At 38.8% G+C, this 26,689-nt stretch overlaps 1 protein-coding gene across 1 annotated transcript in view; it reads left to right on the plus strand.

Annotated features, from left to right (window-relative positions):
• FAM117B (family with sequence similarity 117 member B) overlaps positions 1-25,417 on the plus strand; it is a 31,981-nt gene extending 6,564 nt beyond the window's left edge. Inside the window, exons 2-8 of the mRNA XM_062619772.1 lie at positions 1,725-1,876; positions 8,997-9,089; positions 9,586-9,699; positions 15,029-15,172; positions 16,207-16,432; positions 17,228-17,348; positions 19,543-25,417. Of these exons, the coding sequence (XP_062475756.1) occupies positions 1,725-1,876; positions 8,997-9,089; positions 9,586-9,699; positions 15,029-15,172; positions 16,207-16,432; positions 17,228-17,348; positions 19,543-19,861 (1,169 nt within the window). The 3' untranslated portion in view covers positions 19,862-25,417. The remainder of the gene's footprint in view (positions 1-1,724; positions 1,877-8,996; positions 9,090-9,585; positions 9,700-15,028; positions 15,173-16,206; positions 16,433-17,227; positions 17,349-19,542) is intronic.
• Positions 25,418-26,689: the final 1,272 nt, after the last annotated feature.

Genomic DNA, 26,689 nt, shown 5'->3' on the forward strand with positions numbered 1-26,689 from the left:
CCTGAGAGCAGATGTGCAGTGAGCTCAGTAGTAAGGTTTTATCACTGTTGGTACTAGTAGAAATATTAAACCAGATGAGGTTTCTGGACTGCTTTATATGAATGTAGCTGATTAGAGTGCTAATAATTATTTCCATATAATTGAATTGAAATATTTTCCACAATTTTCATGTGTACATTTCTAACGCAAAATTTGCATGAGGATATTTAATATAGAATGTCACTAGACTTACATTTGAAAGACTGGTGTTCTGACTGGTGTTCTATGAGGCTACGGTGTTGTCCACACCACTGAAATCTATGCCTAACAAGTATATTTATGTATCTTTATTATTTATTTATCTTTGGTAGATTGAAATAACTTAGAAATTGAATTCTGGACATCTGATGGTAGTATTTTTGTTCTCTGACTACAGTCAGACACTAATCAGACATAGCTTCTTTTGGCCCTAAATGTGTTAATGTAGAATACAAATTGCTATGTTGTTTATACTTCAAGTGCAGAATTCATCTGAAGGCCCAGTCAGGAAAGACATATGACTGAGTTTTTCCAGTGCCCTTGCAAAACTTTCATTTGATTTCTGTGTCATCTTTGCTATGTTCTAGCTATTTGGTTTAGGTCTTTTGTATTTGCTGTAGGTAAGATTAATACACAATTCTTCTGGGTATGGTTCTGTGGGGAGTAGATTAACTGATGGTATAGATCACTGTGATCTCTGGATTTGCATTCTACACCTAGAATAACTAGTAACAAAGAATGTGTAACCATATATGTGCATCTAAACCCAGAGTCTTTCCTGTCAGTCTCTTTGATTTAACAAACCCCAATTACTATTTTGAGGAACCTTCCTTCACAGTGTTTACACTTGCTAGCCTACAGCGTTGTCTTTCGCTGCCATTGTAATGTATCATTGACAGATGGGATAGATGCAAATTTTTGGTTGTTAAACATGGTTAACATATTCTTTCTTCTTGTGTTATTTCCTGTGCTTGTTATATTTAACCCTATTCAGTAGGGGTTCTTATTAGTATATAAATGTTCTGAAGAGAGAAATCTATGTAAACACAAAAACTGAGGTGTTGCAAAAGGCGCAGTGTGTAAAATGTGAACATAGCTACCAAGTTGCATGTAAAGGGAGGAGTTGTCTTGATTATCTTATAAGATATACATCATCACCTCATCAAAGTTGACTTCTGGATCTTAGGGTAGATCCATGACTCCTTATGTATTCATAATCTCTTTATGAATCACTATATGGCATATATATATCATATACTGGGTGGTTAATAAAACATGTCAGCATCCCTTGAATTAAAGTAGGTAAAGGGCTAATGGGATGATTCTGAACTTGGCATTAAATGGAAAAAGTTCAGCACAGATTTTCTTTGTTAGCTTTTATATATGAGGAAACTTTAAATATTTTTATTTCTTCCAAGCCTTCGTCATTTAATAATCCAGTAACTTTTGCATCTTTGAGGGAAGAACTGGTGGTGTGTGAGTACAGTGCAACATTTGAGACATAAGACTGTTCTTAAGGAAACCATAAAAACACATTCAATTGCTTATTAAAACTGAATAAAGCCTGGAAAAGCAAACTTAATTCCTACATTAAAAGTGTCTTGTTGTATACTTAATAACATAGTTCTGGTTTGATATGATTTACTGTAGGCAATTAATAAAGTTCTCTGTCTTGCTTGCTTTCTAATCAGGTGTTCTTGTTCTAGCTGACAAATCAAGACCACCTTCATCAAGCCCTTCCAATAATATTCGCCGGACTTCCTCACTGGATACGCTTGCTGCTCCATACCTTGCTGGACAGTGGCCTCGTGATAATCATGGACAAGCTGCTCCATGTATGAGAGACAAAGCCACACAGGTAGGACAGATTTTTGTCTTCTGAGTATTTAAATGTGAAGACAGGATTTAGATGTAAGAAGCTTTTTACTTGAAAACATTCACTTTAGCTTTCTTGCTTGCAAGTTCCCATTCACTTTCAAGTTGCAGGGATCCTACTTTTGCTATTATGAGTGTGAATTATTTGTGTTCTTTAAGAAAAGGTGTGAACTGTAGTATCTGTTAAGAGTTCCACTTTCTCCTTGACTCAGAAAACCCCTAGTGTATTGCACATCTGTTTTCTCATTGTTCTTGCAGCATGCAGTACACTGGATTGCACTGGTGTAAAGTACTATTTAGTTTAAATTTATACAAGAGGACTTAGGTACTCCCTGTATAGATGTCTGTCTTAAATACAATGAAAAAGCCTTCTGCAGTGCCTGTATGAAGTTTTGTAGCCTTTTCTTTGATAGGCTGCTCATCCTCTTGAAGGATGTAAAAGGCTTTAAATGTTCACCTGGGATATATACATCAAGTCTAGAATTATACATCCAAGAGCTGCCTCGTTGAGCAGTGAATAATGTTGAAATTTAGCTCAACTGGAAAATATTAATAAAGTACATGTGTTTGCCGATAAACTTCATTGACTTGACTAAATTTCATGAGTTTTTAGCAGTCTGGTCCTATGCCACCTGTAAAGATTGGACCACAAACAACTGAATGAAATTAGTGTTACAAGAGTTATACATTTATCGTGGCAATTGTTTTATCATTCCTGTTAAAGGGTGCTATTGTTACATAGTATCCTACTGTATGCAGAAGTAACTGAAGATGGCTTTTTCCATAAAATATCCCAGTTTTTCACCTGTCCTTCTCTGTATGCAGTCTGGCAGTGGAATTCTCTAACTTAGAAAGGGCCAAACACAGCAGATTTTAAATCCCTATTTTTAAGGCCTGGTTTCAACAACAGGTCTTCGGTTCCAAAGGACCACAAGCTGACAGCATGTAGGAGATGCTTGAGTTTGATCCTGCTTTAAGTTTGGTAACAGTAACAAAAATGTATCCATGTAGGTTACAGTCTGCTGTCTACTCCAATGTGTAGGCTGTTGAGCAGCTGTTTGCAGGTTGTTACTGTGTGGCCTTCTCAAGATCAGCAATTCAAAGGGCAGAAAAGGAAAGTGTTTTGTAGGGGAATATGCTCCTGTGGTTAAGGTGGAAATAGAAACTGGTGAAGAAAGGAGAACTGAGGATCAAGTTTTCTGTGCAGGATATTGAATTGGAAAAATAGACGATGAGATGAAAAAGGTAAGCAAATAATAGTAACAGGAGGATGATGAAGGGGGTGTATGATATACATGGAGTTGCTGCTCATGCTAAGCGATTAAAAGGCATCATTAAAGTGCAGAACTAAAGCAGTGTGGGTGACTTAGCTATTTATTTTCATGCTTGATTTCTTAGGATAATACTTTTTCAAAATAACTATATTTCTATAGCACTGCCAAAGTACCTCCTATATTCAGTTGATGTCTTTCAACTTGGTTTCGGTTTAATCTGCATTAACCTGTGTATTCTCCAGCAAGATTAGGTAACATCTTTTTTTTTGGCTTACATTTTTGTGGTTTTTTTCCTCCAGTTCTGGCACATCTGGCTGTTATTGTGGGGTTTCCTTAAATAAAGGGAAACATATTCCCAGAAATTAATAGGAAGACTGTAAAGGGCATTGAATATTTCTGCAAAATGAATATGTTTAGTGGTGCTTGAGGTTAATATGGGTCATGGGTGACTTCAACCACGCTGACATCTGTTGGAAGGACGGTATGGCCTGGCACAAACAATCCAGGAGATTCCTCGATTGTGTGGAAGACAACTTCCTTCTGCAAGTAATAGAGAAGCCGACAAGGAGAGGTGCCATGCTTGACCTTGTGCTCACCAACAGGGAAGGGTACATTGGAAATGTGATGCTCCAGGGCAGCCTTGGATGCAGCAATCACGAGATGCTTGAATTTGAGATCCTCAGGACAGTGAGAAGAGCGTGCAGCAAGCTCACTGCCCTGGGCTTCAAAAGAACAGACTCTGGCCTCTTCAGGAACCTGCTTAGTAAGGTTCCATGGGATACAGCCCTAGAGGGCAGGGGGGCCCAAGACTCTTGGTTGATATTCAAGGATCACCTGCTACAAACTCAGGAGTGTTGCATCCCAACTAGAAGGAAGTGCAGCAGGAGGGCCAGGAGACCTCCTTGGGTGGATAAGGAGCTCCTGAGGAAAATTCAAATGAAAAAAGAGGCTTATAATGAGTGGAAGCAAGGACAAGTGGCATGGGAAGAGTACAGGGATGTTGTCCGGGAAGCTAGGGACCAGGTTAGGAAAGCTAAGGCCCAGTTAGAATTAAACTTAGCTGGAGGTATTAAGGATAACAGGAAGGGATTCTACAGGTACATAGCAAATAAAAAACAGACTAGGGAGAATGTAGGCCCCCTCAGGAAGCTCTCGGGAGAACTGGCTACACAGGATTTGGAGAAGGCTGAGGTTCTGAATGACTTCTTTGCCTCAGTCTTCACTGGCAAAGGCTCTGACCAAACCGCCCAAGTCTTGGAAGGCAGATGCAGGGACTGTGAGAATGAAGACCTTGCGCCCACTGTAGGAGGGGAACTGGTTCGAGACCATCTTAAACATCTGAACGTGCACAAGTCCATGGGTCCTGATGAGATCCATCCACGGGTCCTGAAGGAGCTGGAGAATGAAGTTGCGAAGCTGCTGGCCATCATATTTGAGAAATCATGGCAGTCAGGTGAAGTTCCCAACAACTGGAAAAAGGGAAATATAACCCCCATTTTCAAGAAGGGGAAAATGGATGACCCAGGGAATTACAGACCAGTCAGTCTCACCTCCGTGCCTGTCAAAATCTTGGAGCAGATTCTCCTGGAAGGCATGCTAAGGCACATGAAAAACAACAAGGTGCTTGGTGACAGCCAGCATGGCTTCACTAAGGGGAAATCCTGCCTGACCAATTTGGTGGCCTTCTGTGATGGGGCTACGGAACTGATGGACAGGGGTAGAGCAGTTGATGTCATCTACCTGGACTTGTGTAAAGCGTTTGACACTGTCCCACACGACATCCCTGTCTCTAAATTGGAGAGACATCAATTTGATGGATGGACCACTCGGTGGATAAAGAACTACCTGGATGGCCGCACACAAAGAGTTGTGGTCAATGGCTGAATGTCCAGTTGGAGACCAGTAACGAGTGGTGTCCCTCAGGGATCGGTGTCGGGACCGGTCTTGTTTAACATCTTTGTTGCTGACATGGACAGTGGGAATGAGTGTGCCCTCAGCAAGTTTGCCGATGACACCAAGCTGTGTGGTTCAGTTGACACACTGGAGGGAAGGAATGCCATCCAGAGGGACCTTGACACGCTTGTGAGGTGGGCTGATGCCAACCTCATGAAGTTTAACCATCCCAGGCACAGCTACAGGTTGGGCAGAGAAGAGATTCAGAGCAGCCCTGCAGAGAAGGACTTGGGGGTGTTGGTTGATGAGAAAATGAACATGAGCCAGCTTCAGTGTGCGCTTGCAGCCCAGAAAGCCAACCGTATCCTGGGCTGCATCAAAAGGAGCGTGACCAGCAGGTCGAAGGAGGTGATCCTGCCCCTCTACTCTGCTCTTGTGAGACCTCACCTGGAGTATTGTGCGCAGTTCTGGTGTCCTCAACATAAAAAGGACATGGAACTGTTGGAACAAGTCCAGAGGAGGGCCACGAGGATGATCAGGGGACTGGAGCACCTCCCGTATGAAGACAGGCTGAGGAAGTTGGGGCTGTTCAGCCTGAAGAAGAGAAGGCTGCATGGAGACCTCATAGCAGCCTTCCAGTATCTGAAGGGGGGCTATAGGGGTGCTGGGGAGGGACTCTTCATTAGGGACTGTAGTGATAGGACAAGGGGTAACGGGTTAAAACTTAAACAGGGGAAGTTTAGATTGGATATAAGGAGGAAATTCTTTCCTGTTAGGGTGGTGAGGCACTGGAATAGGTTGCCCAGGGAGGTTGTGAATGCTCCATCCCTGGCAGTGTTCAATGCCAGGTTGGATGAGGCCTTGGGTGATATGATTTAGCGTAAGGTGTCTCTGCCCACGGCAGGGGGGTTGGAACTAGATGATCTTAAGGTCCTTTCCAACCCTAACGATTCTATGATAATATAATGCTGAGGGAAATCAAATTATCTGTTTGCCCTTCCTGAATTAAAATTTATCACACCGGTAGAAAATTTTGGGATACAGACATATATATGTGCCTCCAATTCTTGTGTTGAAATGACACTGATGAAACATTGTTGTTTTTTATCTTTCTGCTGTGCTTAAGCAACCATTTTTGCTAAGGACAAGTTGAAAATGTGATTTGAAACAGTTTCTCAAAGTAGTAGAGGCTCTCTATTTTTATTGTTGTGTGTACTGAATATGTGGTGTTTGAATTACAAGATATTCTGTCTCCAGTGTGTAATTTCAGATTTCACAAAGTCTGATGTGAAATGGGTGTGTTGAGATTTCAAAAGTTTAGGGTGAATCTATTAAGAAATAAAAAAATTCCAACTTGAGTAAGCAGGGTGTCTTGATTCTGTGGGTTTATGGCATAGCGAGTAGAGTCATCCAGGAAGCAGTCTGGGAAGAGACAGCAATTTGTGACACACTTTGGCTTGCCAGCTTTCATAGAGATGCCCACAGGTCATAGCTGAGAAGTGTGTAAGAGATCCTTAGGTCACACAGACTTCTGTATATCAGACTCCTGCTTCAACTGATTATTTTGATGAATCCTCTCTATAAGACCAGACAAAATTATGTACATTCAGGATGTTTGTTGGAGGATGAGTAAGTGTATTACTGAGTATCCTAGGGTCTGGCTAGATTTCTTACTTACAGATACTGGTTTAAGTAACTGGTGTTTGTAATCTTTTGTCTTTTTCCCTTTGAATCAAACCTGTTTGGCTTTGCTTGTGGCTGTTTGAAATATAGCTATGTTATAATACAGGTTAAAATGAGATAGTTGCTGTTTTCTTAATTCATAAAGAAATACTTTATTTCAACTGCAAATTTTTTGCCTCTAAGACTTTTTTTTGAAAATGTTCTGCTATCTGTGATAAATTAAGCTCATTTCCCTCTGTAATTCTAGAACATGAAGAAGGATGTTGTGAATGGTAACAACTAATAAGCAAGTAGTAATACTGTGAGAACCTAGAGAAATAGAACCTCTGTCTATTGGTAATTGAGTCTGTTTCTTGAAAACAAGTATTACAAGCAAAATATAGGGAATAAATAGGAGGAGACTTGCTAAAATAGTATTACATTAGTGTCTTGATGTAAAGTTTTCCTGTAACATAGTGTCTTATATCTACTCTTGCTCCATAAAGATTTCTGTTTGTTTTGTGGATGAGCATCAAAGCAACCTTAAATCCTTTAAAATTAATCAGATATTAGTTTATGAAACAGGTCTGGAATCTTAAGTCAAAGTCTTGAATATAAATCAAACGCGAAGACTGATTAGGGTGTAATTAGATTCCTGTAGGCAAGTATAATGGTTATGCTGACTTGGGTAGTTAGAATTAGTTGCTAAAACTTACTGTTCCAGGAGCCAGAGGATAGGATGAGACTCCAGATTGATACATAGGAATGGTGATGATCAATTATTCTATTTTATGATGAAGATAAGTGAGTGCTTTTCTGGTTCTAAATAGGTTCTAATGGTTTATAAAATTGTTATCAAGTAGAAATTTTAAAGCAACCCTCAAACTTTGTTATTCAGATTTGTCCTAGATAGTTTCTGGAGTGATGAAGATGAAAAGTTACTGATAGTGGAGGTTTTGCTAATATGAAGACAGTGGGAGTTGCAGCCTGTGTGTTTGGAGTTACACATCCATTTTCCTTGCAAAATGGGGATTAATATCCCATCATCAAAGGCTTGCAAGTTTCCATGTTCTGAGTACAGATGGAGTAAGTAAGGTCCTCTTGTGGTTTGCAAGCTGTTAGTCTCAAATATAGGAACAGCTGTTGCACGCTGGAGATGTGGAGGTTTTGAGGCAAAGTTCCTGTCTGTAGGAGAAAGTGAGTTATCGGTGACTTTTAAGGATGAGTTAGCTAGATGACTGCTATATGCTAAGAACTGCTCTGTGGCAATAATGGAAGAGTAAATTCTTATCAATTCACTATGTAAGCTGCTTCCAGAAATCCTTCCCCCTGCTTCATTAGGTATATTTCGTGTGACTGAATGAAGATTCCTGGTAGATGTTATCCTTATTCTTAGAGCCTTTACAGTTCACCGCTTTTGAAGGTGGTTCTGGACATGGTTGGGTGGGGAATACAAACTGTCCACAAAGCATACAGTGTTATCAGAGCTTGCCTGTGTGTTTTGTTACCTTAAGTAAATATAGTTTGTCTTAACGATACCTTGTATTTCCCTGAACTTTTCCATGGCAATATGTTTGCAAGTTTCATTGTTAAATGTGAATAGCTTTGTTGGTTTAGTGGAACTAGCTTAAGTATTACCTGTGCAGCTTTCTGCTTGGCCTAAGACAACTAGGAATCTGAAGCCTTTTGAGGCATTAATAAACTAATTCACTGCTTTGCAGTAGCTCTACTGATTCTTATATGTCTTGCCTGCCTTATTCTTCTGACAAGAACACGGCTTTGAAGCTGTACTGGTGCAGGTTTTCACAATGTTTACAGCAAGGTATCCTTCCTAACGTTTCTGTCAGAAACAGCAAGGTCAGCATCTGTGCAGGAAATAAAATGAACCATCTCCCTCAAATACAGCACTGTCAGACTGGTTCTTCAGAGCTCTACAGCAGCTTGTGGTACATTGGCTGTTAATACTGCCTTATGCTCAATAATTTGGAAGGGAATCTAGCACATTCCTGTATTAGAGTACATCTGAAAGTTGAGGTTTTTCTCTGTGTGTGGTCTTTGTTGGTTTTATTTTGTTTTAAAATGACAAAGTTTCACTCAACTTTGTCATATTTTACTTGGCAGAAAGGCTTCTAGTCAGTAACAAATTTCCACTCACGGTTCTCAGTCTAGCAAATCTTAACACTGTTCTCCTAATTTGTCTCAATACAATTCTGCCAGAAAGTAAGAATTCCCTTTTTTTTTTTTTTAATTAATCCTGTAATCTGCTTGCTGCAGACAGAAAGTGCCTGGGCTGAAGAATATTTGGAAAAGAAGAGAAGCTCACACAAACGTTCAGCATCATGGGGCAGCAATGGTCAACTCAAGGAGGTCAGAAATGCTGTTGAGATATCTTTGGGTTTTTCACTGGTATACACTGTTACTGTGAGTTTTCAGGAAGGCACAAATATTGTACTGCTTTGTTTTATTGTATAGACTGTAGGCTTGGTAAAAATATGATGTTCATTTGGTATTGATTTCTGTATAATACAGGACTACTAAAATTATTCATATGAATGGGTGAGAAAGAAAGCGTCAAATGCAGGTGACATTCTTAATCAAAGGAGGAAATGCAGCAGTGACCAAACTACTTTCAAACTCTGTGTACTTTAAGTTTTCATTAAACCTCCAGAGGCATCTTCTGGGCTTCAGCTGAACTGGCGGCTAGTTTGTTAAGGTCACAATAACTTGAGTCTAATTTAGTGCTGACAATAATTACATATGTTGTGGTAGTAAAGAATTTTAACCAAGTGATGGAATAAGTTGATGTAACTGTGTGTTCCTGAATATATCTGGTGAAATCTAACGTAAATTTTTCCTTTATTAGATTGCAAAATTGCGTCAACAATTGCAGAGAAGCAAACACAGCAGTAGGCATCATCGTGATAAGGAAAGACAGTCTCCATTTCATGGTAACCATGCAGCCATTAACCACAGCCAGGTAAGGCTTTGCACTTTTTAGATATATTGGGTAGCTAATGCTGGTTTTAATTCCTTTCAAGGTTATTATTTGTCTTAAAAGGAACTTAGAAATACCGTATAGTGCTAAATATGTTGTAGCTGTGGGTGAATTCTATAAAATAGATCTGTTTCCTTTGTCTCCCTTGAGTGTATGGGGTTCTGGATCTTTTTGTTACTTGGCAGGGTTGGCTTTGAACTCCCACTTCGAAACAGTTTCAGATAGATCCCTCTTTGAATGTGCATTCTGCAGCCCCTACAAAAGGATGATAGATAAACTTAATCAAAACCTATTGATTATCTTTCTCATCACGCATTGCTGTAATGATTATAAATTTGCATGTAGAATATGTCACGGAGAAAACTGGTAGTAAAATCATACACTCAAATAAAATTGTAGTTTTTGCTGATCACATTTTGTGTCTTGACAATAGTACTTGTCTAATCCTATGATGAACTGATTTGGAGAGCTTACCTAACAAAAGGCTATTCAATGGGATTTGTATGTACTGTATTAGTAGTGTTTATACTCTTGATGGCTTCATTCAGCCTATGTAAAATTATATTTTTTTTCCCATCATTTGTTATGCCTTGAGACTTTAAGTAGTAATCACTTAAATTGTGATGGTTAGGCCACCGCATGTTCTGTGTGTAGCTTTAGTTTTATCTTAAGACTGTTAATGAGGTCAGGTTCAGAGAGAGGTAATATTTTTAGCTCATTTGATAGCAGGTCAAAAGAAATTATGGGCTTTTAGACACACAGATCCTTTTTCAGTTTGTTATTAGTTTTAATTCTGTATTATTAGAGCGATTGAGGATTTTTTTAGAATTACATTTTTTGACACAATTTAGAAATTACTCCTTAAAACTCTTTAAATCTTCAAACAGAAACTGTTTCTTCCTCCTTCTGTGAAGCAGAAGATCAGTTTGAACTTGAAACAGGCTGTGTAGGACAAATTCCTACATTTTCATCAGCTTATTGAAGTACAGGTGCAGTGTAGCTTGCTGCTTATCTTAGTAACTGCTGTATCTCAAGTCAGAACAGTCCAAAATGATAAAAGATGAAAGACAAATAAATGAACCTACCCCTTTCTATTTTTTTTTTTGTTTTTCACTAAGTTTATGAAAATTGCTGAGACATATTATAAAAAAAGGTCAAAATACTTGATGCAGGTATTTCGATCAAATTTGTACAACTTGTTTGAAGATTTGTTCTGTACTTGCTGGCAGTTGAGGCATTTCAACCAGAAAAATAGTGTACTAAGGAACTTTTGTTGTTAGCCCTTCAGTACACTGGAGAATTACATGCTGTCTAACAGGTTTGGCTTGGTATTCTACAAACCTGTAGGTTTCTGAACACTAAGCTATTGTCACTCTAACATAGATAATCTTAGTGGGTTTTAATTTTGAAAATGAACATTGGTGCTACTATTCTGTCTACTATGGGGTATGTATATTACCCCAAATAATGTATGTGAATATTTTTCTTGCATCTTAATTATTTTATTATGCCCATGAAATTTTACTTGTTGTATGGAGGTCCTTTGTATTCTGCCAAATTTTAGAGTATGTGAATAAAATATTGCACAAAAGATAATTAGGTTTTGGTCTTGTGAAACAGACTATAAAACACAAACTGAGGCAAAGCAGCTTTTCCAGCATTGTGTTACAAACCAAACCATTGTTTTTTCTTGGTAAATTTTGTGCCAGCTGTGTTGAGCTACTTGTGAATGGGGGAAGTTATGGAACGCTTCAAAAAGAGTAAGTGAAGGGTTTAGATTAACAGCATTTAGAGGCTGCTTTTTAAGTCAGAATGAAAATCTAACTGTAGGCATCAAGGGCAAAGTTCCTAGGCTTTCTCATTCTTTTCTAGGGAACTGCTAAACTAGGACTTCTGGCAGGAGCTCAGTTCCTTCATGATTTGTGGAAGGACTGTGTGGAAACATTTGCAGTTAGTGATTAGAATATTTAGAATTTTTTTTACGTTCCCAACTTGCAGAAAACTTGTAGTTGCTGACACTAGAGGGTCACAGAAAGATTTCTGAGCTCAAGGAGCTTGATTCCTGACAAGGCTGAGAAAATGTGTTAGGAAATTGCCTTGGTGTGATCCCTTCACAGAGATCAGGTAAACTCTGTTTAACAGTTTGGAAATGGCTTACTCTTCTAGTTGAAACTGAAAGAAGCAATTCCAGTGGATTTATTTCCTGATTTCTTCCCTACTGATAAACACTTAAGCTTTCCATCATTCTGGAATTTTGCCAGATTTTTTACAGTGATTCTTGCTGCTTAAGCCTCCAACTGATGGTTGTGCTTCTTTCCCCGATGGTTTTTGTTTAAAGAAAGAAATGCACACAATCTCTGTAGAATAAGCTTGTTAGCTGTTCCTGTCCCTCTCCTCAGAATCAGGAAACCAAGTCCTTGCTGCTGAATACATAAGAATGTAGTCTGAAAAAATTCCAGAGCAATTGAATGGGGTTTTTTGTATGTCTTTTCATGATGCTAGAAATGCTCCATCCTGCCTCTCTTTACAAGAAGCAGGATTTGCAGAAAGGTCATAGCCTCCTCAGGTGATCTTGGGATGCTTCTGAAAATGTTGGGTTTTAAATTAATTGCATTATTCTAAATCTGTAAATAGGAATCAAGCCCATGGGATCTTCCTTTATTCTCAGGGTTAATGTAATGGAGAAACTCAAACTGAGACCAGAGCCAAGGAAAAATGTATTAGGTCTTTCAAAATCTTTTTTTGTTCTCAGTGCACTTGGCTGATGTTCTGCTGCTATTTGACGCTATGAACCAGCAAGCTCCTTCCTTTCATTTTCCTGGGAAGAATCTGTCCTTAATGTCAATTGATTAATTGTTGATCCTAAGCAACCACTAATACTGAAGCCAACTGCATGCAACATGGGTTTGTTTTTTTCTTTGTGTCACTATTGCCCACTTACACAGGTAGGGTGTTTCATTTTTAAAGTGAAATTGCCACGATGCGTTCGACCTTGAGACGGTTTGATGTTAATATCCAAAAGCATCAAAAGATTTTGGATTCTGTTTAAAGTTCCGTTGCTATTGAAAAAGTTAGAAGAGCTAGAGCATTTTCCTAAAATACCTGTGAACGTGCCTGCAAGTTTGAGGACTCTTAACCGTCCTACACCAACACTCAATGACAGTGTATTATTATGTGGGCACTGTAATTAGTCTCCTGTGTTTGGCACTGTGCTTCACTTTGTGTGTTCCCAAATATACAGATAAATAGTCTGATTCCTGTAGCCTATTCCTGTATGTCAGGAATCAGCTCCATGCAGACCTCCGTGAAGGCAGTGTTTCTAAAGGAAGGGTCTCGGTTTGAGGCCGATTGTTCCACCCCTGTAATGGCACCTCCTTCCCTTTCCACCCATACCACTCTGTATTAACAAGTCATCCTCAGTCATGTGCAGAATAAGATTTCTCTTGGAAGTGAAACATGCTGTATTGAGCCATAATGAACTCTAGTGAAGCACCTTGTGCTTTTTCTACTTTTGAGCTCTTCAAACAGTACTGTGATTTTAGGAATTTTCATGCTATGCAGTCATATTTAAAAGATGGAGAATTTCCCCATTTTGCTAAGGGCTGCTGAAGCCTTAGACAAGCATCATTGTTTTCTACTTTTTAGCAAGTACAGTTTGTGCTAAGAATGTGTATATTTAATAACTGGGTTCATAAACAATCTTTATTAGTGCCTAGGCTTGTGCTGATATACTTGTATTATGACCGGATATTGACCTGTATTAGTTTCCTCTCCTGTTGATCCAACGCCTTGTTTGTAACAGAAGGGTTTCTCATAATTCTGTACTCATCTCCAGTTGTTTGTTTTCTCTTTTTCATCTTTGGGCAAGACATGTGAAAGTGTTTTCAAGTTTGGCCATGATGAGAATGTTTAGTTTTTGTAGACATAAACAGTCACAAGCATTTCCTGAACAGAAGCTTTTGCAGTCCGTGTGCAAGCCTCTTTGTCAATAGCTATCTTAATGTGTCAGTGAAGCAAAACTAATAGGATTTATAAGTTTTGCCACTTCAGTAAGTGTGAACATAGTCTGCATTATGATCTGCACTTAGAATTCTCTTGTTTACATTAATCTTTCAAAGGTGGTTTTTCTGCTAGACAGATTTTGCATGGTTTTTGAGAATTTGAATGCAAAGTCACAGTGCTTTGGTGCCTGACTGTGCGTGGTCTTGGTACAGACCAAGACAAGCCAAACAAATAAATGAGACAATAAAAATATTAATTAAAGGAAACAAAACAAACAAAACAAAACCCCAACAAATAACAAACACATCACTTTGAAGACCAGGTGATAATGCTAGTGTCCTTCAATCAGTAGAGGAGATGTTCTCAATCACAGCACATTAGGCCATAGAGTCTAGGAATTTTACACAGGAGTTGTACTGTGACTTTTAAGTGTCATACTGTTCCTTGAGTTGAACTAAATGTTTGCAGGACGTGTTCTATTATCTATAGTAGTACCCAGCAAGAGTCTGTGTTGAAGTTCAGGGCAGAATTTGCTAATGTTCTGATAGCATGGCTTTTTAATGGGGAGGAGGATGCTAATGGAGAAGAAGGGAAATCTCAAGAAGTTGTCGTGTACAAAAGGGGCTTTGGAAAACTTCAGTAATGTGTTTTCTGAGAATAGAGTTTTCATGCACACTTGGAAACACTGGATGTTTAAAATGTTCTGTGTATTAACATTTGGGTTTGGGATTTTATTCTTTCTGTGGAAGTCTTCCTGAATTGTTTTGTCAACCTTATATGTGTAGTTACCGTGTTGGTCTTCATTTCTAGTATAGTGCAATCTTGCATTTGTGGAATACTTTTCCTTCTGCGTGTGTCTGTTGCTGTAAATGACAGCAGACTTCCATTAAAACATGTTTTAAATGAAATTACAAGTGGTAAATCGGTGGTAAAACAGTGAAGGAACTGAAATTGTGGTATGGCTCATTTCAGGAGGAATGTGAATATATTTTAAAGGCTTCAGAATTACTTATATTTTAATGTTTCTGTTAAATTTTTACTTGTCAAATGTTGTTGAGCTGGAGGCAGACCATATCAAGGGAAGTCTTGAAACTAGATTGTTGAAAGCTTTTCCTGCTAGAAATTAGATTTGAAACAAGGAAGCTCTGTTTCTTTCATTAAGGCATCCATTTTAACATAATTACTATAGTTTCATGTAAATCCTTGATATTGAGGTGTAGCTGTGTTTTTTTTAAAGGCTCACTTTTAAGTAGAATTGGTAACTGTGTTTTGTAAGTAAATCTATATTGCTTTCTCACTGGTTTCTCAGGCTCCCATCCCAAAGAGTGCTCTTGTTCCTGTGATACCTATTGCCAAATCAACAGGGTCGCGATTCCGAAACAGCGTGGAAGGACTGAATCAGGAGATTGAGATAATAATTAAGGAGACGGGAGACAAAGAGGAACAACTTGTTGTATGTATCTGCCACCATATTTGTTTTCTATTATTTTGGTTTCGCTCTGAGTTGTATCAGTTATAAGCTTTGTTTTGCACAGTTTTTAGTGCAATTTGCCTGGAATTCATTCTGCTTTCTTTAATAAAGGTAGTTGAAAAGTCTCTTCGAAAGCAAAATGAAGAGGTGAATCTCAACCTTTTCCGCTGTGATTACTGTGATGTAATTAGTTTTCCAGTAAAATAAGAAATCTCAGTAAAACAGGACAAGACAATAGGTCTGTTTTGAGAGTTCTTGTAGTAACTTTTTCTTCTTTTTGCCCATGCTGAACTATCCACATCCCAGTTGAAGCATAACTTGCCTATTTTTAGCTTTTCATTTTTACTTTTAGTTGTTTTTAGAGGTAAATTTAGAGTATCAGAAATACAGGCCATGAAGATGATTAAGGGACTGGAACATCTTTCATACAAGAAAAGGCTAAGAGAGCTGGGGCTGTTCAGCCTTGAGAAGAGAAAGCTTGGGGATGGTCTGATGTGGAGAATGGAAGAGGAGGGAGCTGGACTCTTCTCAGTAGTGCTGAAGAGGGCAAGAGTTAGTGGGCATAAATTAACATGAAATTCAGTCTGAACACCAGGAAAACACCTACCTTTCTTTCTTTCTCCCCCAAGCCCTCAGATGTGTGAGGGTGCTCAGAACTGGAGCAAGTTGCTCAGAGAGGTTGTGGAATCACTGTCTGTGGAGGTGCTCAAAACTTGGCTGGACAAAGTCTTGGACAGACTGCTCTAGCTGAGTCTGCTTGAGCAGGGGTGTTGGATTAAGTGATTATCAAAAGGTCTCTTCCAACCTCGGCAATTCTGTGATTCTGTGAAAGCTTGAAAACTGTTGTCCTTAGTTTCCAAACCTGACTTATTTTCTGTTGGAGTCTTGTGTAATGAATGAAATTTTCTACTTCAAACAGCTTTATGAAACATGAAAAAACCCTCAGCATTACTGTATTTAAAGAAATTGCTAACCAGGCAAGAGCCAGGCATCTGATACATTTTGTTTTTTACCAGCCTCAAGATATTCCAGATGGGCACCGTGCACCGCCTCCGCTCGTTCAGCGTAGTAGTAGTACTCGCAGCATTGATACCCAAACACCCGGTGGAGCAGACAGGGGTAGTAACAACAGCAGCCGCTCCCAGTCAGTATCTCCAACCTCATTTCTTACCATCTCTAATGAAGGCAGTGAAGAAAGTCCATGTTCTACAGATGATCTTCTTGCTGATTCCAGAGATAAAGGTACTGTGTAACTAAGAATTCAACAATGCTAAACTGCAACCTGTTGTGATGTTCATGAGTGTGTTGTAAAGAAGGGGTTTGTTTCCCACATCCATGGAGAAATGGCTCCGGATACTGTGTGTGCACACTCGTCTAGTGCTCTGTAATTGAACCTGGATAGACGTAACTGAGGAATGTGCTTCCCAATCAAGTTTTTTGTTTTTTAAATAATGGATTCAAGTACTTTAAGCAAGCTGGGGAAGCCAGAGTGTACAGCAACAGGTGGAACAGCAAAGTAGGCTAGTCCTGTTGCTTGTGCCAGGTATTCTTCATGATCTCAGACAAAATGGGCAACCTTCTAGGACTTCATACATGCACCCGTAGAAGTTCAACTGTTTGGGGTGCTTTGATTATTCTTTTATCAGAAGTATTCTGAGTTGATCTAGAAAAATTTTAAGATTCAACATAAACTTGTTCTGGCTTTTAAGGAATATGGCTTCTGCCCATTTCTTTTGGCTGGATTGTTGACAGCACAGGACTGTAGATTCAGATTTGCAGTTAGAAATAGAAGTGTCTAGAAATAAACAGAGATTGAAGAGGAGCCTGAAAATAGTATAAGGAGAAATGGAGAGCAGTAAAGAGTTTCAGATAATAAACCTTATTTGCAAATAAACTTGAAGGCAAATGAAAACATTTCTTAATTTTATATCATTGGTAATGAAGTGGTTTCAGTTTGGGGGGCATTTAAAGATTGGGTTTATTGGAGTTTTTTCATAGTGTGACACATTAAAGTAATGAGAAACTCTTTTCCTGCAGAGAATGGGAATAATTCTCCCTTGCCAAAATATGCTACCTCACCAAAACCCAACAACAGCTACATGTTCAAGCGTGAACCTCCAGAGGGCTGTGAAAAGGTTAAAGTGTTTGAGGAAAGCTTGTAAGTTGATCTTTACTAAATCAAAAATATTCAGAGTTACCCATTGGTTTATTGATTTTTGTGTTGGACCAAAATTATTAGTCCAGTTACTAATACCATGCTAACAGCCAGATCTCTATTTTGTGTGACTATATAGTGGCATGTATGAGAGTATTTTATTGCTGGATTCTTTTTTTAAATCAGCATATTGGGAGACTTTTTAAACCAGCATAACTTGAGAGGATTGTGTCTTACCTGGCAGGTAGTGGGGGAGGAACTCTAATAACCACATATGATAAGAAGCTGTAATGCAGGTGTATCAGCTAATACGTCATGACTTGACAGGCACATTGTAATCTAGACTCTGAAGACCATATTTTTTCAGCTATGTCTGTGTAGCTGTGAAACCTCTAGTGACAGATGAGTAAATTTGGCCCTAAGTATTTGATGCTTTGGTTATTGTGAAAACACCAGCTTTTGTCATTTGGAAATATTCTGGGGATTTAATGTTTTATTCTTATTTTCAGTGGAGGTTTTATACCCTTGTGTTAGTTGTGTGCAGGACTCTTAACCTGTAATTAAAAACTTCATTTCATCACACAGGAAGCATAATTTGTTTATAATACTCTTATTTCAACAATGCCTAGTTCTGCTTATTCTAGTGTAAGGAGTAATTTAAAAAATTATAGGTGGCTTTATTTTCCATCTCTGATTGCTGAAAATGTATTCTGAGAGTTCCTTATGGTCTCTTCATAGCAACATAGGAAGGGTTACAGTAACTTAAGTTAGACTGTGTAAGTTACGTTACCAGCAGATTGGATTGTCCCCACTTGCTCCAGGAACATACTTTATTGTAACTTGACTTGCATTTGCATTTCTTTTGGGATGTCCTTGCTGCATAACTGTAGGACTGGTCTGCTGTAGAATGAAACAGGCTTCTACAGAAGTCTTTATGTAGATGCTGCAGTTGCATGCAAAAATCCTTTTCACATCTGGCACTTGCATTCCACACGTACATGGAATACATGAGTGTAACTATTTAAACCTCAGCCTTTGCTTAACATTATTTGTTTGGAGCTTTTAGGATTTTCATTTGGGGGAAAAACTTACAAATGGATTTTTGGCTTTTCCGGACACTCTAAGAATCAGCTAACATGGAAACATACCCTATTTCACAAGCAGAATTACTTTTCAGAGTAGAAGTATCTTCTACAAGAGTATACTGAAAGATTAGCTTACTTGGCCCAGTTAGAATGAAAATAGAAGTCCATTCAGCTATCTCACACACGCATGGAAGAGAACGGGAGGTTATAAGCTAAAGGACAGTGCTGGCAACAAGAGAAAAATGGGTATAAATTTCTGATAGCTTTCTCCAGCAGAGAAGAGAGGCTTTAGAGCAGATTCCCATGGTTTTGCCTTAAAGAGTTAGACTAGTTTAGTAGATTTACATTGCATCATTTGAGATACGCAGAAGGCATTCTTGTGCTATCCACAATTTCTTTCAGCTGTCTTTCATAAAGTATGAGTTGGTTGAATTATATGCTGAGATCTCAAAACTGCAAGTTAGGAGCTAAATAGGTGTTCCACACTTCCTTCCCTGGTTACAGGTACTTAATCATAAATGCCACTTTGAGAATACTACATTTTATTCCCTGCACTGAGTTTTTAAGAGGGTCTTATCTTTTACAGAGATTCAGGCTGCACTCAGGTGGACATGCAATGGAGGCAGAAGTATGGGGAAGGGAATCCCACTATGATCATGAACAGCTCAAAGATGTACAATATTAGAAACATTGCTATGCCAGCTTTCTCTCGCAAGGCTTGGTGTATAAAGAGTTGGGGTGGGGCAGAATGTGTTGGGTTGTGAAAGTTTCTGGAGAACACGCTCGAGAATGCTCGCTTATATATTGGATATGCCAGTGCAGGGACAGGTTTTGTGATCTGCAACATGAACTTAGTGTCTTCCTTGGATTAGGAGACAGCCTGCCCTAATAATGTGTTGGTTATCTCATAGTATATGTAAAGAAGCAGTTTAAACCACCTTGCCATTTGCAATGTGGTATAAGTGTCATTAAGGCATTATTGAGTGGGTGAAATACTTCAAGTTTAACGATCAGCTTGTCTCCACTGGTGTCTTCAGCCATATGTACTTGCCATGGACAGAATTTGGTGGTTCAATGTAATCTTAAAATTACTATGTGTATTTTATTTCTAGGCCAAAGCCATTGCATGAAATTCCAGCCTTCTACTGCCCTGACAAGAACAAAGTGAATTTCATTCCTAAAAGTGGCTCTGCTTTCTGTCTTGTCAGCATCCTCAAGCCACTTCTTCCAACACAGGATCTCACACTTAAGGGCACCACACACAGCCTGACTGTCTCCTCCAGCATGACACCCAGTTTGTTACAGCCCATTTCTATGGCCTCCTTGTCTACAAACACAGATCAAGACAGGATCTCTCGTGGAACAAGTACAATAATACCACAGACCTCTATACTCCAGCAATCTGGACCTATTGAGGAAGCTGAAGGATAGATTTAGATTGTCTTGACATTTCTCTGGGCAACTACTGGGAAAAAATTGGAACCAGTTAACTGGACCTTTCTGATCACACTAGTTGCATTGTTTTAACAATTTATGGCACTGTCATTATTGAACTCTTTGTATAATTGGTAGTTTGGTAGCACATTGAGAAGTTCAGGAGGACGCAGCAGCTGATATACTCTGTTGCACTTTCTGCTTATGAAGACTCCGGTTCTGTTTCTCTCCTACTTTTTTAGACACTGGTGAAAACAAAGACTGTCATACTCCTTTGCCATTTAAAGGACCAATTGTTGTAATGCTGTGTGTCCTTTGACTTTTTTCCCACTGAAACAAAAATCTCAAGACCAATCAGCTGATCCCATTTACCATTGTAATATGCAGAGGGAGGGGCAATCAGATGATTTTGCAAGATGTCTTTTGTATGAAAATGTGTATTTTGTAAAAATAATTGCCTTTTCTGGTGCATAGTATGTGGTGTTTAGAAGACACTTTCCTGGTGACGATCCCCCTGCCCCATTTTATTTTGGGTTTTGTTTTTTTTTTGTAGGGAAGGTTCTTTTTTACTTGGCTGTTTTACAGCTGCTGGGACCAAAGGATTGCTGAAGTATTTCAGCAGTCTCAAATTATGTGACCTTGCTGAACAGCCTCAGCCCTGAACTAAATAAGATAATATGTCTGAAACTTCTGAAACATAATAGTATTCAAAAAGCAGTGTTAGTATATAGTGTACATTTTTTTTGATATTGGAAGTTTGCTTTTCAGGTAAGTCACATTCTTAAAACTCCCTCCTTCATGGAATTCCCACCAGTGTTGGTTTATTGGCTGGAAAATTGCATTGTAAAGCACTTGCCCCTGTGTTGTTCTATTTGTCCGTAAGATTTTTGTGCAGGGGTGGGGAAAAAAATGTTATCCTCTTACTCAGTATTGTTTCTTGCAGAAGATATGCCACTTGCCTCTTAGAGGCTTGCTTGGCTATTTACAGAGTTAGTCAGCCTGAATCATTAATCACTCTTGGCACAAATTTGCTCTGACATGACTCATCACTGTATTATAAACCTTGGCCACATAATACTGAAATATCTGTGCATGGTTTCCTCCCTGTTGTCATAGTGGTGTTTTGTGTGTCTGTTGAAGTTGATGGTTTGTCAGGCATGGTATCTGTTACACAGAAATTTACAGCAGCAGATACATTCTCCCTTTTTGACCAGCGACTTGGGCTGGCATGTAAAACAGAGGATCTTTTTAATACATGGTCTGTCCTGATATACAGCAGTTTATGATTCCTTTGAAATTATAATGAAAGATGAAAATGGGTGGAAAGGCAATTGCAAACAGAAACTTCAGGAAAAATACAATACAGATATGCAAAAAAACCTGCAGTGACCTGACTGTCAGTGCTGTATCAACTTATAAAACAAACTTATAAAACCTTGTACCTTTTTTACAGAGTTAGATTCAGTAATTTCAAAGTAAGTGTCATCGTGGACAGTCTCTGGGTCTGAATAGTGGTCTGTTACACGGGAGCAGTTCTGACCGGCTTGCATATGCATAGCTTCCATGGATCAGTTGCATACTCGGGTCCACTTATAACTGCATCTGTTTAAAGATGATACTGTAAATACGAAATTTAATTCAGTGCTTGCTACGCTAAATTTGATTACAAACATTTCACTTGGGAGAAAAAAACCAAAACAGACTGCATACCTGTGGACATAATAGTTGTGGGTTTTGATGCACATTTCATGTTCCTTTAAATTCTACATAAACAATTATGATAGCAGTGTACTTTACTCAGCAAGTAGGAGTAAATCACACTAGATGGTATACTGAATCCTTGCTTAAAATACTGCAAAAAAAAATTGTTAAACAAAAAATGTACCAGAAAGTGTTTAAATATTAGACATGTTAAATTAGCAAGCAAGCAGAATTTGGTTTACTATCCGTCTTCCCATCAAAATAGATAGGATTGTGCAGATGGGACCGAAGAACTCTGTTTTGAAGTAGCAGCTCTGATTTATATTGAAGAAGTAGTTGTTGAGGGACAGAGTTTTAAAGTAAGTGGCTTTGTGCATCAAATTTGGCCAGTTGATAATTCTTTCTAGGTTTGGTGGATATTAATTAGCTTTTTCTGACACAGTTACAGTGCAATTTGAAGTCTAAAATTTACTGCTTTAGATAGGTTTCTTTTCAAACCTGGTGTGACTGGATTCATGGAAGATCAGATCGTTCAGGTGAAGGAAGTACTTGTAAGTCTGTTTTCTGTTTCTGTAACAGCAGTATGTAAAGAGCTTCTCCGTCAATACCACACTGCCTAGTGCTTTATCAGGAGATCTTAACTGAACGGTTAAGAACCAAAGGGCTAAAGTTAACGAATAGTCTTTACTACAGCCTTGAGGCTTAACTGACTTCACCAAAACTGCATTCCGATGTTTGTTTTCATCACAGAGTGACTCTCCAAATAGCGGTGGGCTTTCATGCCCTAGGACTTTCTTTTGCACCTGTTGTAGTACTTGAGCATCTCTTTGGTAGTTTATGTTGTATGTTATTGGACAATGTACTGTACAAGTTAGTGAGCTGCTCTGATAAGAAACAAACATAAATGTGTGAGGCTTTTGCTTTTTATAAAAAACTGCATGCAGGACAACATTCAGTCTTTTTTATATGCAGGACAACTCCACCATTGCCGTGGCAGCTCTTACTTTACTATGAATCTATACTAAAGACTCAGAATTCAGAAAATATGACAGCTCTTGTTCCAAGACCAGCTTTTACATGTGTGCATACAAAAATTAGCCTTAAACTTTTTATGTGCTGTCTTGTGCCATAGCAGAGCTGTTTGATAAAGTAATTAAATCAATTTCAAAATAGATCTGAGAGTGCATGGAGCTTTTCTAAAGTTCTTCTATTTATACAGTGGGATATTCTGGTTTTTGGGGGCTTGACCCATGCATTACTTAAGCACAGTTTTACTGGAAGTTCAAGTTTTTTTGGCATACTTTAAATCCTAGCTATGCATAGACCTAGTCAGTTCCTTGATTGCCTACTTTGTAGCATAAGAAAAATTAGACGTCTATTTTTATGCACAACTTGACACACTTGATATTCTTGTTTTCTTGGTATTTCACACTTCTAGCCACACTTAAAGGCTGGTGGTGGTGCTTAGTAATGCTGACAGTTGGAGATGTACTAGGTGGTGTTCCTCCAGCTGTAAATCCTACATAAGTCACAAGGAGGGAGGTATTATTGTAATGAAGGTCTGTGGTGGCAGCTATGGCTATTGATATCCTTTTTTAAAACACTCAAGGCACAAGGGAAGAGGACTTTGTTCAAGTTTGACCTGTTTTAGCCATTCTTGTCTTGCTTGGTGCCATACTCCTATAGCAACAAATTTAAGTGCTTGGAAAAGTAACAGATAATGCTTGAGTATATATGTCTTGGAAAGAAATTCTTATTTGCACATACATATCCCAGGTGAGGAAAAAAAGGGAGTGAAAATTAAGTACTGCATACTGTGGAAGTAAATGATTGCTGTGTTTGATTTATGTAAAGCAATAGCAGCTCTTAAAAGGTGTATTTAGTCTCAGGGCTATTTTTTTGGTTTGTTCTAAAATTTCCTGGAATTCAGAATCTGTTACGAAACACTGAAGCTGAGTCTTTTGGGAAGAGAAAAAAGTCATACCCATTAACCTTTCTTCTGCCTCAGGCTAACTTCTTGTTGCTTATTGGGTTTTATAGAATTCAGTGGTACAGCAATAATTCCTGGCTGAAGTACTATGTTCTGTCCCTGCCATCTCTGAAATGCTGATGTATTTACAGTAACTCACTGCCAGCGATGTCCATGTTTCCTTGCTGAGTATCTGACAGCTTTTCTGTGAGACTGTGAAGGTGAAAGAAAACGCATGGAAAGTCACCAGGGACAAGCAGTTACAAAGATCAGTGCTGCAGGGTGACTTCTTGATTCCCATTTGACTGATTGTGCACATGCACACATACAGTCTGCGTAGGTCTGCTGCTTTTATCTTTGTGGCTTGAGGCAGGACTGGTGTTTGTAAGGATCTTTGTTTTTTTATGGACAGACTTGCAGACTTGTTCTCACCCAGAACTGATGTGTGCTTGCATGTACCTCCAGAGCAAATCTTGTGTGTCATTCTTACTTGTTCTCATGAATATGATCTGCAAAAAAGACCCTGGACATAAAAGAATCAGACACTTGAGGAGTTCAGGACCGTGCTTCCTCTTTATAACTCCATAATTTAAGTGTGTGCGCTTCATCAAATGTCACAGCTTAAAGATGTTGTGGCGTAGACCCAAACCCTTAGAGGTGGGCATGTATTAAAATAAAAATGTTGGCTCTTAGAAAAGGTAATAAAAGATGTATCTTTCCTAACCTAGGGAGGTGAAAAGCACTGTGGAGGAACTAGTTTCATTATGATCAAAGAGTTCTTATGGAATTGCTTTTCTAAACCTGGGTGTGCAGGAGAACAGAATGACCACTTACTGCGAGATGTACCTGTATATTTTCTTGACATGAGTTTGTGAGTGTTAAGCAACTCTGAAAATCAGTTCTGCTCTGAACATTTTGGTCATACAAAGAATGACCTAGATGCATTGTTTTGAAACTGTTACTTTGTGTGTTATGTGGAGAGAGAACGTTAACTCTTCACAAGTGTTTTGTGAAATTCCAGTCCTGTGCCCTAACTAAACTGCAACAGTCTTTTTCTGAATGCTCCAAATGTAAATGGAGTCCTGTTACTGCTTGCTTGATTTCATTGCATGTCATCAGTAAATGCTTAAGGTATGGTCTTTGTTTAATAGTTCTTCATTGGGGTTTGTATTTGACTACAGAGACTTCTGTAGCGTTGATAGGTCTATCTGAATTGCAGACGAGGACTTGGCCTGGTAACACTGCAAACTAACATTTCTTACACAAATTCCTTTTGAAACAACTCTCTGGGGAAGATTTAGTAAGCTGAAAAACAATAGATAAAAACCTTCCTGGTTCCTCGTCCACCCTAATTCTCAATGTACTGATAGTTGAATATTGCTTGGCTTTATTCTAAATTATTTCATTTCTTGAAATGTGCAATTTTTGAGGGTAGCAGTCAAGGGGTGTCCAAAACTGCCATTAGATTTGCCTTTACATGAAATCGGCTGATATGTTTTCCTCTATTACACTGTGATAACTTGTGGAGGTGTTCTTGCATATGTTGTACTCATAGGTTACTTGTTGCATGTAAGGCAATTTTTGTAAGCAAGAGGAATTCCAGGGATGTTCTGCAAAAAGGACCTATTCTGAGGTGATGTACACTGGTGTAAAGCTGGAGCAGCTCCACTAATTTCAATGGAATTCTTGATTTACACTAGTCTCTTTGCTATGTGTAGTTATGCCAGTACTATTTTGCACAATGTTATTTTGATTCTTGAGTTCTGAATTGTGAACTGTTTCTGCTGCAAACAGTGAACATTTTACAAACTGCAATAGCGGAATGTTTTTGGGATGATTTTTTTTATTTTTTTTTCCCTAAAATAAAAATTTATCACTTCAAACCATGGGCTAATCTTGGATTTATTTTTAATAGCAAGCGGGTTTATGTGCTTGAAGATTTGCCTGAGGATTTACCCTGAGGGCCGTAGGTGTTTAGTTAAAAAATACGCTTTTAACCCTTTCAGAGGAAATTCATTGGAGTGAAAATCTCTGATTAATCCATACCCGTATTCCTCTGGCGCATCCGCAGAATAATCCTGAGAACCTGCCTTTCCCCATCTTCATCTGCAGAAGGTTTGGTCAGTTCCCGAGCACTTTACAATTCCACTGCTAAGGGAAGATGCTACAAGTCCTGGATTTCAGGAACAAAAGGATACAGCATGTGTTCTCCTGGGAGTGACACTATGGGAGCAGGACTGGAAAAAAAAGAGACCTGGATTTATGCTGGTATGTTCATACTGTTATTCTGTACCTGGGAAGGTACTTACACATCTTGTTGAAATACTCTCATATTTGTCATGTTTCTGTTTGCTCAAAATGAACTTCTTTCTTCAGGAGCAGAACTAGATAAATTGTGTGGTTTTGGGTTTCTTGTTAGCTCTTGTATTAAATTTAATATGTCTAAAAGGCTTGGAGCAGTTCCCTTCTGGGAAATCACTGTCATCTCTATTTTGTTCTAGAATAAACAGAGAGGTAGAAGGTTTCCCTTCTCAGGAAACCCTTTTTTCCTTGAGGAACTGAAGGATTACCAGTGTGTACCCCTCAAGGCAGGGCTGTGGGCTCGTGTTTTTCTGTCAGTGGAAAGGGGTTGGGCCAGTACATGCAACAGCAGTATCAGGTTCCCAGAAGTATGCATTTTTACAGCTGCCGTCCATGGGTAAATTCATGTTTAACTCTTGGTTAAAATGGAAGGGAGGAATTAACAGCTGTTGAAGTCTGGAGAAGAACAGTCTTTTCTGTATGTGATGCTTTATCACATTTTATTCCTTCTTTCATCTGTGTGGCTGTCTGTGGATGTATTCCTGTCTCCAGGTGAACAGGACCTGATTCATTATTGAGCAGGCTATGACCATTCTCCATTAAACTGTTTCTTCACCACTAATTGCAAATCCAGTCTTTGAGGTGTCATGCCTGTAAGGATGATTTTACTGTAAATACATCTGGTGTTTAATTTCTTTTCACACCTTGTATGACATATAGGTAAACTGCAAGATGTGTTCAGAAGCTGATGAAGATAACCTATGAGACACAAAACTGAGAAAGTAACTGTGGTGAGCAATGATGGTACTCCAATTCTTGATTCTTGGTTTTCATCGTGAGAAGTTATGTTCCTC

The sequence above is a fragment of the Pezoporus occidentalis genome, unplaced genomic scaffold (assembly GCF_034315485.1).
Source record: "Pezoporus occidentalis ecotype Australia unplaced genomic scaffold, CSIRO_AGI_Poc_V1 ctg213, whole genome shotgun sequence".
Classification (NCBI taxonomy): domain Eukaryota; kingdom Metazoa; phylum Chordata; class Aves; order Psittaciformes; family Psittacidae; genus Pezoporus; species Pezoporus occidentalis.